The following is a 14,866-nucleotide window of genomic DNA, read 5'->3' as shown; positions in this document are numbered from 1 at the left end:
AGACCCCACTTTCAGAATCTGTAACTTAAAGGATACAGTAAGTCTGGTGGGACTTGTTTTAAACATTGACTTCTTCAGTGGGAACAAATTGGCTCGAGGCAGAGTGCCACAGTGGGGTAGCAAAGTCTTAAAGACAGATAACATAAAGTTGGTTATGGTCTTTTTTATGGGATTTGTTGACAACAAGAAAAATGTAGAATAATGCCAGCCTTATCCTTTAATTGACAGGTAACTTTGTTAGTTTGAAAACATTTTGTTGGCTTGAAGAAAATAATACTAGCATATTGGTTGGTGGTTTTGTCTTTTGCTCTAAGCACTGTATAATGCCATTGGTGTGTTCATTTTTAGCCTGGCTCTGGCTATGAGAATCAGCAGTGTTATACAGAACCAACCTGACCCGAGTGATACAAATGCTGCGACTGTGTACCAACAGGGAGCAGCTAAACACTCAAAACCATGAATATCAACAGTTTTCCACTCAGTCATATTCCCACTAGTATGACTGAGAATGATGGAATGTAAACACGCACACATTATTGCGCAAACATGTAAAACGTCAGATCAGCAGAAGCAGTAAGCAAGGAGACAGGAGGATAAAGAGAGGGACAGAGCTACAGTATGTGTGGGTTAAAGCCCCAGAATCAAGCACTCAGAGCACAGAACAAACAAGATGTATCAGCCAAACACAACCTGACTTGATACAGGACACAAAACACAGTGTTCCCACTGCGTGTTACACTCTGTCAACATGCAGATATGCTGCTCGCTGTAACCGTCTTTTCTTATGAACATTCCAATAGTGATCTTGGCTCAGACGAACTGGTCAACTTGTTTTTTTTTTGTTTTTTTTTTAATCAGTCAGCTGTGTGAGGTGACTGAAAGTGGAAAGCAAACACTTTCTGCCCGCAGCTGATGTCTGTTGGCTGATGTTAGGTAAAGTTTGTTGCCTCTGTATATGGACTGAGAAGGTCTGGCGCTTCTGAATGTTGTTTCTGAGGTTTCCTGACAGCACAGAAGCAGAGCTTTGTAATACAGTATAATAGATGTACTGTTGCATAGGCTGAATTTTGTACAGCAAGCTGTCCGATCCCTACTGTATCTGAATAAACTGGGTAAAACTGACAGTTTAGTACAAGACCACAATTACAAGTGTGTTTTTGTCCATGAATTCCTACAACCAAGTGTGCTACAAACCGATTTTGGGGAGCAAAAAGGAAAACAAGCTAATTTATTGAAGAAAAAAAAATGCACTGAGCCAATACTGAGTAAGGATTGCAACATTGGAGAATGTTGCAATCTCAGCCCATAACAACACAAATTGTTATATTGATGGGGAAGAAAGTTTGAGGTTCACTTTCATTATCAGTTGATTGAATGAATTTGATTTAAATTTGTGACATCTTCACACCTATATATTCAGACAAACTGGGTGCGGCAGGTTATCATACTACAGAGCAAACAAACAGTGTAAATCGGGACTGTCGTGCCCTGAAAATATCCTAACAAATACTCGTTTTTTTTTATCCTTTATTTAACCAGAAAGGTCCCATTGAGATACAATATCTCTTCTGGGAGTCAAGATGGTCAGCAAAATAGAAAGTACAAACAGGGACAGATAACATCACAAAAATCATACCAAAACACCTTTACAAATAAGTATAATATTAAAAAAAATGATTTTTAGATTAAATGTTTAGAAACTACTATAACTCCTTCATGCTCCTCCTATGCAGTCTGCATTAATACCACCCATAACAAGTATGTTAACAGACATAACTGTTCATTAATACATTAAATACATCATAAACTGTTATTAGAGCATTGGCATACATACCTGTGGTTCAAGTGCATCTGGTTCTTTGATAGCAGTGTTGATCGGCCAGTTGATCCGTTTCTCTTTTGGGTAGAGCTGAAACGATTAGTTGATTAATCGATTAGTCGATCGCAGCAAATTAATCGTTAACAATTTTGGTTATCAATTAATCGTGTGAGTATTTTTTTTTTTTAAGTAAAAATGTCAAAACTGTGCTGGTTCCAACAATCTCTGTTTTCTGTCTTGTCTGATGGTTAACTTACGCTCATATCATTTCAATTGTTCTTTGGTGGGGCATTCAATGTAACTAAACTAAATAGTAATTTATCAAGTTACCACAAACAAATTGCCACGCACTATACCTGGTGTTTTAGGGGTCTCTTTGTCAGGTTCGTGAGCCAGCCTTGCTTCAGGTCAGCATCATACAGGTCCAACTCTGCTAGCAATGCTAATGCTGATGCTAATCATAATATAGTGTCGCTTTGCCAGACCTTCCTCCACAGCACTGCGGAGGAGGGTCTGGCGAGTCCACACAGCATTCTGGGATGGGAGTAAAACGTGCCCTGGTTTATTGGGATTTCTTTAAACCAATCACAATCGTCTTGGGCGCCACTAAGCACCGTACAGAGCCACGGTGCCTCTGCAAAATAGCCTCGGGAAGGAACTTGTTTTGGTGGAACATGTGTACGCTCAAAAGTTGCTTTAGTCGTGCAACAGAAAACTCAGATTGGACAGATAGTCTAGATATCTGTCTGGATTTACCCTGCAGAGATCTGAGGAGCAGTTAACCATAGTCCTCATAAATCGACCGGAGTTTAAAATTACAACACTAAAAAAGCGAAAGGAAGCGGACATCCAGCCGAAAAGAGAGTCATTTTCCGGCGGCACCGGAGCAATCCCTGACCTGGAACGTCGTGGATATAGACTGATCTTAATATAAAGAATAAATTTCATCCATTCTTTTCTTTAACAGACTTTTAATTGGCAGACATTTTGACTAACAAATGGCCCTCTAATGTCCCATTATGAACAACATCAATGTTCTGGACCTGGCACATGTAGCCTAAATGGAACAAAGCCATCATTCATGTAATAAATTACACCTGTGCTTTCTATCTTACGACTAGACAAAATGTAAATGAAAGCCTAAAAGTAAAGACAAGCACAGAGACGAGGCTTCAGGGCCTGACCTGTAAGATTCGGTTATTTGTGTCATAGCCAGAACCAGCACCTTTCACACAGCTAAAGGGGAAAAGGACATGGAAGTCTTTTAAAGTTGCAGGTGTCAAACAAGCACAAGATAAGATCCCAAAAATGATCCATTTCAAGATCATACATCTTGTTATAACAAACATCAGCCTGCAGGAGAGAGAAATAAGCAGCTGCTGCTGCTGCTGCTGGACCTGCAGTCTGGCTCTCAGCAGGATTCATTCACATAAAGAGGCTAATCCTAAAGTTATATTTTAGCACATGAACAAACATATTGTTGGGTCACAGTATAGAAATCTTCCATTTCCAGTGAAAGCTCGACCATTTTGTGTGAGGGATCCCGTATGTCTGACCCACTAACACATTTCTGTTTAATAGATGGAGTGACGTCACGGTGGGGCGGAGTCAGGAGCGTTCAAAACACAGCTTGCCCTCAATCCTCCTTGATTTTTTGCTTCCTGCCTTTTTTTGCGCTTATTTTCGCCACTGCCCCAGTTATTTGAAGTACTTCGCGCTTTATCGCCTTTTGTTTTATTTGCCCTTTTATTATAATGCGGCTGCTTTCCGTATATTCACCCCCAAATACGTTTTTTTCCCCGGGATTGTATTCTCTAACGGCACCCTACTGTTGTTTGCGTGTTTGTTGCTTTCGGTGAATATGGACTAATTAAAAAATATATATAAATGCACCTGCCGTCCAAAGGATACCCTGCGTTTGAAATCGAAGAGGTAAGTCCGACTGCTTAAATGCAAAGGAAAAACAAAAAAAGAGGAAGCCAAATGTTTTTGTCTGTAGCACAACAACAACTGTGCAAGAGAGCTGCCTGCAGCAGCTGCAGCCCATTATCCCGCCTGGATCCTTTTATGTGTAGCATTTCCCCCACAGAAGATTGAAACAAAGTCACACACCAGTTAATTTAAACGTTTTGCATTAAGTCAACGTTGCTCAAACCTGCGCTGCGAGCCTGCAAAGTCAGAAAAATGGCGACGTTGTTTAGCAAACTGAGCGATTTCCTGCTGCATACTAGGCTCTTTCAGCAGATGGCTGCTGGTTTCATGAACAGCTACTAACTGGCGGCCCAAACCCCGTCTGAAATTTAAAGGAGCTGTTCAAGTTGCTGTTTTGGGCTAAATTTAAAATAAAAGCCCTGAACGCTTCTCTTTTAATAAATCATTGTTAACTTGCCTCTGATGTTTTTTTTTTACCTCTCAAAAAGGGGACAGCTACTTTGCATCCTCATCAAATCTTTAATATAAAAATGAAGGTGAAATGTGCATTAAATAAATATAAGAGATAACCGCTGAATGAGCAGATTATTGACTGACCTCTGGGTGAATGCAAGAGGCCCTTTATGTAGGGTGTAGCCTACATAGATGAACTTGCACCGCCAAGTATTTTAGGGGTGCTACGCCAAGTCCGATCCACAGGAGTGTCGACAGCCAGGTAGCTTACTAACAGGTTGAACCCACACACAACTACTTTTTTTTTTTTTAGGCCTATATTTGTCTCTCTCTCGTGCGCAGTGCGTCCTTCAGTTCAACACACCTTGTACATCTACAAATGAAAGCTAAACTAATCGCACTGTCTGTCAGACAGTGCGATTAGTTTAGCTTTCATTTCTGATATGTTACACATGAAAGGAATACTGTTGGCCTACATACCTGATTATAAGTGCATTGTGAGTGAATATTGGCGTGCAAATGGGTCAAGGAAGGTTTTGTTTCCGTTGTAATATGTCATGTGTTGCCTCCTCTTGACCAGGAGTGTGTGCCCTGGGTGCAGCCTGTCCCGTGCTGTAGCGGCGATGAAGAACCCAGGAGCCGTGGAGAGCCGCCGGCTGGTCGGCCTGCTGGAGGCCGCTCTGCTCCGGGAGGCTCGCCTCTGGAAGGCGCCTGTCTTCAAGAATGGATGCATCCAGGTGAGTCAAGTGGACTTGTGCATTTGCAGCTTGTTTTAAATGTCCTAAGTGTAGTATTTTAACGTTATTAAAACATTAACAGTAATTTCCAGATGTAGGTATACTACTCTGAACAGCTAAAACTGAAGATTGGGCTAAAATCTGTCTTGAGTTTTTCTGTGATGACAGGAACTAACACCAAGATTTTTGGGAAACCTTTTCATTTTGTCAGGAAGAATTCCATTTGTGTTCTAAAGAGGCAGACCATGGTGGTCTCATTTGTTTATGGAAATTATATTGGCTCTTTTTTTTTAGCTCTTAAAAGCAGCTTATTGAGATAAACCGATCACGATTTGAAGTAAGAATGTGAAATCGGTGAGTAAACTGGATTAACCGCAATAGGTGTATATGAGATATCAAACGAGTGTGGCCTTGAAGTGGAACTGATGTCAAAAAGTCATTATGTGTAAATGTGAAAGAACGTTTGTCCTGGTGTTGCCTTTTTAATAGTCTATATTGTGGGAAAGGCCTATTTGACTAATCCAAAACACAGTGAAGTATTTGCTTTTAAAAAAAAAAAAGCAAAGCCTGACTTCTAATCTTTAATTTATTAACCAATGGTTGTCTCCTCTGACCACTCAGGGCACGGACATTTCTTCATCCCAACACCAAGAGGTTATCCTTTGGCTCGGAGAGATGAATAGGCTTTTCCAGTTCTGTCCAGAGACCTTTGCACTGGGAGTCTGTGTCCTCAACCGACTGCTGTCTACTGTCAAGGTAGACGGCTACAACATATGATAATGGTTTCCAACTTTTGACCAATGAATGGAAATAATGTGCACAGTTGGCTGCATAGTACAGTAACAAACATCTTCTTTTTATTCTTTTTTTGGTCCCCTTAGCTAATGGTTCAAGTCTGTATTCAATGAAAGCAATACATTTAATCTGTTTTTGACATCAAATTGTACTCTAAATAGGGCTGCGGAGTAAGTCATAAATAATCATATCTTTATATCTTTAGTCCATTTACTTGCCAATCAGATTGAATAAAGTGTATTTAATTTTATTTAGACTTAGAACAGCCCCTGTACTCTACAATCAAAACCTCTTAAACATCTCTTTGCTTTTCATAAAGTGCTATCTGACCTTTGACAGCCAACAATGTACAACATGCAGCTTACATTTCTTTGCTGTTTCTGATATTCATAAAACGGTGGGTATGAACTGAGCTTCGCTGCAGGGAGAAAGGGAGGATAGTGATACATTTCTGTCCACTCAGTGTGACCTTAACAAATACAAGTATAATTGTCCTATTAAGCCCTATTAAAGGACTTGTATCCTTCATGCCTGCTAGAATTGATTAGTGCTGAGAGAGAGAGAGATGCCAACCTAAATGTGCTCATTTTGCAAATTCACGTAATGATAGCCAGTGACTGTCTGGAATTTGGGCAAATGCCAGAAGGGCCGCCCCCCTATGGACCCCTATGGGCCACTAATGTTAATTTGTCTTTGGTTAATTTTATTTAAGTTATTTTATGCATGCAGCAACAAATATTCAAGATTGTACTGTGGCAAAGTGCGTGGAAAGATACACTCGGAAGGCAGAGTTACTAATTTCCAAGCTAGGTTATTGACAAAAATATGGCTGGTGTGTTGCAAATGCCAGGGCGGTTTTTGGATCCCAGTCCGTCACGGGTGATAGCAGTGAAAAGCATTTGATTTCAGGTGTTTGTTTTCACATCTTTAGATCTCTCTGGTTCTTAAGCACTAAATGTCTTTTCTCTTTAGGCCCAACCAAAATACCTGAAATGCATTGCTTTTACCTCATTGGTCCTAGCTGCCAAAATCAACGAGGAAGATGAGGTAAGATCTTAAGGATATAAGGATACAAAAAAAACTATTTCAAATAAACAAAATAACAGCTGTAAAAAAACAACAACAAAAAAAAACGCCCACGTCAATGCTATTTCAAAACAATTTGTTTATTTGTTTCCCTTTTTGTTGGTGTCTGTTTAAACAGGTAATAGGTTCTGTTCAAGACCTGGTTGTGCAGAGCGGATGCAACTTTTCAACAGCTGAGATTCTTCGCATGGAGAGGATCATTCTAGACAAGCTGCACTGGGACTTGTACACGGCGTCGCCAGTCGACTTCATTCACATAGTAAGTTAGCAGATAGACAGGCAAATATGACTGTTTTTCTTTTACTGGATCTGAGTTGTCAAGAGCATTTCATAGTGAGCTGGCTAGACTTTGAAATGCTTTGTCATTTCAGGTCCTGGTCTTGCCTAAAAACACAGCTGAACAAAAGCACACATTAAACCATCACGCTTGCATCATGTTTGCTTCAAGATGGTGTTTCACAAACAACCCCCTGCCCCCTCAGCAAAGAATTGGTCCTAGTAGAGATTGTGCATTTATTTGATTTAACTCATTGTGCCCATTATTATAATCTCCATTCAGTCTTGGTTGGAGTGTGTCCTTTCCTTTTTTTTCCTTTTTTTTTTTTCATCCAAGAAAGGAAAATAAAACCACTCTTCTCTCTAATGCGAACAATCAAATCAAAGAGTCTGATGAGAGGAAATGTTGGTTTTACATTTTGTTTTCCAATACATCAGAATACAATTGACTAAAATATAACTAAATATTGGTTAATATATTATGATATATTCTTATGCGGCCTGGCCTCAGCTATTAAAAAAACAAAAACAGACATTGTATTGACTTTGCACACTTGTTGATGAAATAAATCACCTTGCTTTAAGTAACTGCTAATCCTAAAAGTCACTGCTTGCGTCATTTAAATGCTTAGGAAAGGTCTATTTCCACCCTATTTAAAGATTTGTATTGTCAGCTATCTGCTGCTTAAGTGCAAAGGGGACCTCATCGGATAAAACCAAGTTAAGAGTATAACCCAGGCCAATTACCCAAATCCTGTGTAGGTGCACAAAAAGCAACCGAGACGCATTACAGGACAAGTTCTGAATAGAGCTGTATATTCCACATAAGGTGGCATTTGCAAGCTGCGAGCAAAATAACAGGCGTGTTGCATATCAGGCCAAGGCACTTCTGACTAACTCAGGGGTGGCGAACCTGTGGCTCTTGAGCCGTATGCGGCTCTTTGCCTGCTCCTTTGAGGCTCTTACTGTGTGGCTGGGGGCTGTGTTATTGGTGGATTTATTTTTATTTTTTTATTAACTTTTTGAAACATTTCAGATAAGTACAAAAAAAAATGGAATGCACTTGCCAATACATTTGCCAATTATTTTAAAATAAAAAATAATGCAGCAGAGTTTTGAGGACAAATTCTGCAACCCGTGGAAAAAAAAAAGCGGCCACAGATCACTTTCCTCATTAACCCTTTCACTGCTGAATCAGATTGTTTGAAAGCCCCTCTAGTGACAAACGAGTGAAAGAGTCGCTTCGAGTGGCACAACCGAGTTCTAGCAAGACCTGAAAAGGATTGTGGATAACAAAGACTGTCAGATTTCCCACTGAGTCAATCTAAGTAAGAAAAAAAAAAACTATGAAAACTGCTATGTATTATGACTGTCATCAGACCTGGAAGTCACTGTTGCTGTTGTAGTGTGGACGTGCATGTGTTGTGTGGCTTTTTGCTATGGTGCAGGTTTTTTTGTGGCTCTTTATGCTGAACTGGTTGGCCACCCCTGGACTAACTCTTAGCTGCAGCCCTACAGTGGATACCCAAATCCTGCTTCCACCAGAGGGGGTGTGCAGACATATACGATCATTTAGGCTTTCAAATCTCACGAGACTTAACAGAAATGTAGACAGCTTGGGTCGTTAGCGAATCCATAACATGCTGTGACTTGGTGACTGTTTTTTAAAGTGGAAGCAGGTTTGTCATTGTCAAAAATGCCCATGCCGTGTTACTGAGTGTATGGCACAATATTGTTTCACAGCTTGTTAACAGTAATTTTCAAACCCTCACAAATCATTGACTGAGGCAGTAACTGTAAGTAAACGCACACATCACTTAGGTCCCTTCATGCTGTTGGGCCCAGGGCTGTATTCATAACGCTTTAACGAGAAGACATTAGGGACGTGACGATTAAAGATCAGTAACTACAGCGCCAAGGCAACCGTGTGAGCAGGTACTGTTTTGATGGGCTTCACACAGGGTTGCGTGATATTCCGTATCTCCATTTATCACTATTATGGGAAATGTATGCAAAATCTGTTCATTACATTGACCATCAATGTGATTATTTAAACTGTAAACTCTTTACACATGTGAAACACAATGTCAGTTACTTCATTTGTCAGTTTTGGCCACAATTGGCAGCACAGCGTTATGAATCACGTTGAAAGTGCTTTAAAGCAAAACAAACTGTAATTTGGCTCAAATAACTACATCTTACTGTGACCGAGGAGGCAAAACAGGTTGTAGGCCAGCAGTTGGATGCTTTATAAAGACAGCCCGTCATTTTCTTGACAAATACTTTCACACACGCAGTACTGATCACACCATTTAAAGGATTTCCATTTGAGTCGACTTCCTCAATTTTAAGGATGCCATAATTCCTGACACACGACTTCTAATAAATAACTGACAGTGATTTTTAGATTTGCTTGCTCAAGAAGAACACCCCCCAGTTGATTTGTGAAGTCTTGTCGTGCATTCTGTGAGTCAATAATCTCACCCCGGACCAAAAGATAGCCTACATTCCCAACAACAAATGAATAACCGCGTTAGATTTGTTTGTGATATTGAAATTAGAGGGCCGATACATTTTTCTTAAAGACTGTCACCAAAAAAGCACTTTGGCACATTTGGACTGATTCAGTGTCTTCTGCAAAACAAAAAATGGCACTTTCCCCTACTATTACGGCTTGTGGATCTGACTGATATCGGTGTGGTAGGTTTACAGCGTGTGGAGTTATTGTTGTAAATCTGTTATTGTCCTAGCACTTCACTTTAGGTATTACAAAAAAATCCAAGAGACAAGAGAAAATAATGAGACCTAATGTATTAATAAAAACTATAATAAAATAAAGACATTTTCTCTTTATATACTATTCAAATAAATATTTTTCAAATAAATACTTTGGAACAATACTGTACTGTAAGTATCTCACAATTACATTTTCCCCCTGCCTCGAAGAAATTACTCTGCATTCCCTTTTCCTGAATCAAGTGTTATTCTCCATTGTCTATAAAACAGCAATCGATAAAATTCTATTAATATGTCACAGACTCTCCACTGTGACACTTTGATATGAATAAATTAGATTTACAGAGATGCTTTTGTTATTACATCCTTAATATGCTTCAACATCCAAGTAAAACTCTTTTGAAAGGCAGATTCAGTTATGTGATGCTCAAATCTTTCACCATCTGAGACTATCAGGACGGTCAACTCTAAACACTCAGTTTCCCTTGTTTGCTACATCACCCTGAATTCCCTACGTTTCCATAATGGAGTGAAGGACAATCTTAAGGGAGGAGGAAGGGAGTTTAGGAAGTTTTAACTAGTTTCAGAGATTACTTTTTGACTCTCGCACCACATCGCTGCATATACCTTCCAGTGAATTCAACTTCCTTTAAAACGCCATGGCTTATTTTTGCTACCGAGCAAGAGACTAACTAAAGCAAATGAGCTAAACACAACATGAACAAAAGAAACTGACATTTTTCTGATCACGATGTGACAAGTATGAAGAAATTCTCCAACTAAAACTCAGTTTTTTTTTTTTGTTGTTTTTTTTTACATCAAGCCCCCACTCAGGTCGGGATTTACAGTTCCTGCCTACAGATGGGAACACAGAAAAGCACTGCACGTACAATACAATACGAACAAGATTACTATGATTCCTCAGGCAAACGGGAGGGTCTTCATTAGTAAAAACCTGATGGTGGGATTCTCTATCTGTTGCTCAAAGTGTCCTGCACAGAGCTTCAGGTTTGATCACCATAGCTTTGAATGCAGCAATGAACACTTGAGAAGGGTAGAGAATCAGACTGCAAAGGGACGGTGTCCTGGGTGGATGAGAATGAAGGTTAGGTCAAAGGAATAAATGGGTGTGTGTGTGGTGTCAACCCTTTGTCAAATATGCAAGGTTGGACGTTAAATGCTATGGTATATCTGATGTTGATATGAATTTATGAATAGGGTTGGGCATCGTTTGGATTTTAACGATTCTGATTCCAATTCCGTTTCTTCATTTCGATTCCAGTTCTTATAGATTCTTGATTACGATTATTTGAGGGGTGGAGTTGAAACGGGTCATATGCCTATTTTCACAAATAAGAGGAAAGGTTTTTTTTTTTTTTTGATTCAATGGTGGTTTGCAGTTTTACAGGGCTTTTACAATGTAAAATAAAGCCACACATCCACGCTGCTTACTGTGCTCCAAGGCTGCAACACAACAAGCGCCTGGCCGCTTCAGAAACCAAAAGTTGCGCATATTAAATTGGGAACCGATGATCGGTTTTGAAACCAAATCCTCTAAACGATTCCAATAAAGAAACGATTCTACTGGAATCGTAATTTTTGAAACGATTCCAAGTTGGACTCTGTTCTCGATGCCCAACCCTAATTATGAAGCAGTAGAGGTGAGGGGTGAGCGATGGATGGATGGACAATGAGGCAACAATGACATCATTATGCTAACTTTTTGGTCTCGTTCCTCTTCACTTCTCTGTTAACCTCTGGTCTAGTTCCACGCCCTGCTCGTCTCCGGCCACCCTCACCTCATTCCGTCCATCGGGCTCGGCTCCGGCGTCAGCTGGGACTCGGCAACGGACCCCGCTTTGCTTCCGGCCGGGCCGGGGCATCAGAAGAGGCCTGCGGGCCTCCAGGCGGCGTTGTGGACCAGACAGGTGCAGCACTGTATGGCCTGCCACCAGCTTTGGCAGTTCAAGGGCTCCACGTTGGCCTTGGCCATCATCACTTTGGAGTTGGAGGCGGTCACGCCCGACTGGTTCTCCATCTTCACCGATCTGCTGAAGAAGGCACAGGTAAGAAAAATGCAGCGGCCTGCTAAGAAGGCTTTTTCCTCTAGGATTATAGTTGGTTCGAGAAAAGGGATGTTTTAAATTGCCTGAAGACACGTACAGTATACTAGAGCCCAACCAGTACATTGGCATTTGCTGATATTGTGCCGATTTTAGCTACAAATACATTGAAATTTGTACATAAGTTGGTTAATGAATAACAAGAAATTGCGGTACAGAAATGCCTCGAGGTAATTTAGAAAACATGACATGGTTTGTCCACCAGAGAGAGCACTGACATGTTTATTTTTCAACTGTTATTGATTAATTGCCGTGTTGCCATGTATTCTAGCAGTCCTTGTTTTTATCTTTTTAGATTCTTTTCAGTTTACGAACTTCTTGCAGTGCAGAATTAGCCTTTTATTTTCCTTCATACTGGTGGGTGCTTTTGATGAAAAGGCACATGCTGGCCCATTCAGGTCAACAAATGATGCTCCCCACTGCCAAAAAAACACACAGCTTTGGTTAAAGCGGTCATTAGGCTGCTTCTACAGGTCCAACGTGGTCAGAATAATGATCACACTGAGGGAAGGAAAGGCTAGTTTAGTGAACTTTGACACAAAAGGTGTACAATTTTAAAATGCTACTGCACACCTGTGAGGAAAGTACTTGCACCCTATGTAAGGTCAGTGAAGGCTTTAAAGTTGACGACAATGATCATCTCAGAAATTATTCTTTTATCCGTTCCTTCTGAAAGGTAAACTATGCATTTAGTTCCAGCTCGGAGCACTTGACATTGTAGCATATACTCATTGGAATGTCTGTGCTCTCCCAGGTTGATAGTGGCGAGTTCATCCGCTGCAAAGAGATGGTGGACGAGTACCTACACAGCCTGGAGTTTTCCCTGCCGGCAAACGCCGTCTACATCTTTGACAGCGCCCAGATCCCGGACGAGGCGCGAGCCTGGAGCCCCACACAGCGCCTCAGGAGGGGGCCGGCCGTCGGAGAGCAGGGGGACTCTGATGAGTACTACGACGGTTTCCGGCGTTTGTACGACGAGGAGACGACTCCAGGGGCGCAGGCAAACGAAGTTGAGGGTTTGTTTGATTCCCAGCAGGAAAACGTCTGGCCCTGCCCGCCACTGCACCCCGTCGTCAACTAGTCGGCCATTTATTCACACCGCCCACTTCTTACTAGTGCGCAGTCCTCCCATTTCACAGTGAGAACATTACGAAGTCTAATATACTGTAGTTCAGCACATTTAAGAACCTTAATTGTTAGTTTCATGGGGCTCTGAAGTAACTCCAGATGTTACTCTGCTGCCATAACATTTAAAAAAAAAAAAGGAGATATTGTTTGTGTTTTCATGTACTTGTCCACACCCCATGTGAATCTGGAGGTGTGTATGGATTATTATTAATGCCATATTTTTTTTATACTTTTTAACCTACTTGTCTTTTGTTTGTGTGTGTGTGTGTGTGTGTGTGTGTGTGTGTGTGTGTGTATGTGTGTGTATGTGTGTGTATGTGTGTGTATGTGTGTGTATGTGTGTGTATGTGTGTGTATGTGTGTGTATGTGTGTGTCTTCAAGTTTGAGAGGTGATCGTGATTTTGTTGGTTGTGAGTTATCTTGGTGCTCAGGTTCCCCCAGAGCCACAATCGCACTTTGAGATAAAGAAAAGCTTCTTTTTTTTTTAAATTACAAATAATTATATTTTTCCACAACCTTTTTTTAATTTTAATCTTACTTACTTGTACTAATTTCTGTGTGGTTTTATTTAGCAGTTATTTACAAAAGCGACATTTTTACAAAAAACGCTTTAATTTCTTGACTAAATGCTGCAAATGCTTTTATTTCATTAATGCTTCAGTCTGTGTTGATTTTGTTTATGCAACTATTGTTACATATCAAACAAAACAAGAGCACCTTTGGGAGATTAGTTCAACACTAGAGCAGAATGGCCAATAATGGTTGTTTTGACATGAGATTACCTGATTAATGACCCAGCATTAATGTTCTCATTTAAAAATGTTATTACATATTGTTCTGTATGGGAGCACCGATAATCAAACCCCAAATAATGTCCCATTGTGATTGAAGTATTGGGATAAGAGTATCCTGTTTTTATTTTGTAAATACCACCTAGTTCTGTTTCATCCCGACACCGATATGGTGACAAAATATTATGTTTTCAATTTAAACTGTATTTAATGTTGGCAGATACACAAACGTGCAGAGGGACTTTACCTCCACTGCCAAGTTTTCGAAGCATTTAGACACTGAATGGACTCTAGGCTGCTGAAAATGCTTACTGTGTTCAGAATGTGATCTTTAATGTGAACCAGTTACTGTCTTGTTTTCTCAACTGTAAAGTCTGCTTTGATTCATCTAGTCAAGCTGGACTCAACACCAGCAGTGACCAATGTAAAGGTATGTTTTTTTTTTTTTTTTTTTTTTTTCATATTCGTTCCATTTACTGAGGCAGCTATAGCTTATTATCTGGTCAACCACAGAAATAAAGCTATGACTTCAAAAGTCTAAAGTGTAATTTTCTGGTTTTTATCAAATTTCTAATGAGTGGAGGAGCTTTCATGTGATTTGAAGGTTGCCATGTTTATTCCTGTGTCAGATAGTGAAAAAATAATCTGAAGAACACATTGCCCTTATCGTCTAGAGACAAAGTGCCCTTGAGCAAGCTACTGAGGTCTACTGTATATTTTGCTTCGCATGTGTTCGTAAGATACAATTGGACAGTCAATATAGTGAATAGGGAGTGATTTGGTTTAATCAGCCAGGTTAATTAAACGCCTGTATGGGCATGCAGGGCCTTTAGAGTATATCTATGGAACCACTAGGAGAGAAAAAAAACAAGGGTGAAAAATTTGAAATGATAAACACTGTCAGACTTGGGAACTACTACTGCAGGGTTCAACATTAGGTATATTTTTTCCACTTGCCCGAAGTCAATTTTTACTGGCTCCTATACAAA

At 40.2% G+C, this 14,866-nt stretch overlaps 2 protein-coding genes and 1 long non-coding RNA gene across 4 annotated transcripts in view; 1 reads left to right on the top strand and 2 right to left on the bottom strand.

Annotated features, from left to right (window-relative positions):
- Positions 1 to 209: 209 nt before the first annotated feature.
- On the bottom strand, positions 210 to 4,474 carry LOC116037138. Of its 2 annotated transcripts, XR_004899219.1 has the most exons (4): positions 3,975 to 4,474; positions 2,176 to 2,261; positions 1,835 to 1,909; positions 210 to 1,002 (listed from the first exon to the last, which is right to left on the bottom strand). It is a non-coding gene; the product is annotated as an uncharacterized LOC116037138 (long non-coding RNA). The 2 variants fall into 2 exon arrangements; XR_004101794.2 differs by lacking the exon at positions 3,975 to 4,474 and having other exon boundaries at positions 2,176 to 2,511.
- Positions 3,417 to 7,987, top strand: ccni2 (cyclin I family, member 2). Its single transcript, XM_031280753.2, has 5 exons — positions 3,417 to 3,751; positions 4,785 to 4,941; positions 5,563 to 5,697; positions 6,709 to 6,783; positions 6,941 to 7,987. Exons 2-5 carry the CDS (start codon positions 4,828 to 4,830, stop codon positions 7,088 to 7,090), a joined length of 474 nt encoding a protein of 157 aa, XP_031136613.1. The 5' UTR covers positions 3,417 to 3,751; positions 4,785 to 4,827; the 3' UTR covers positions 7,091 to 7,987.
- A 3,500-nt stretch (positions 7,988 to 11,487) lies between these two features.
- sept8a (septin 8a) overlaps positions 11,488 to 14,866 on the bottom strand; it is a 39,919-nt gene continuing 36,540 nt past the window's right edge. Inside the window, exon 10 of the mRNA XM_031280751.2 lies at positions 11,488 to 11,882. Within this exon, the coding sequence (XP_031136611.1) occupies positions 11,717 to 11,882 (166 nt within the window). The 3' untranslated portion in view covers positions 11,488 to 11,716. The remainder of the gene's footprint in view (positions 11,883 to 14,866) is intronic.

Source organism: Sander lucioperca, chromosome 13, assembly GCF_008315115.2.
Source record: "Sander lucioperca isolate FBNREF2018 chromosome 13, SLUC_FBN_1.2, whole genome shotgun sequence".
NCBI lineage: Eukaryota > Metazoa > Chordata > Actinopteri > Perciformes > Percidae > Sander > Sander lucioperca.
The sequence above is the reverse complement of the archived record's forward strand: the minus strand, read 5'-3'. Positions and strand labels throughout refer to the sequence as shown.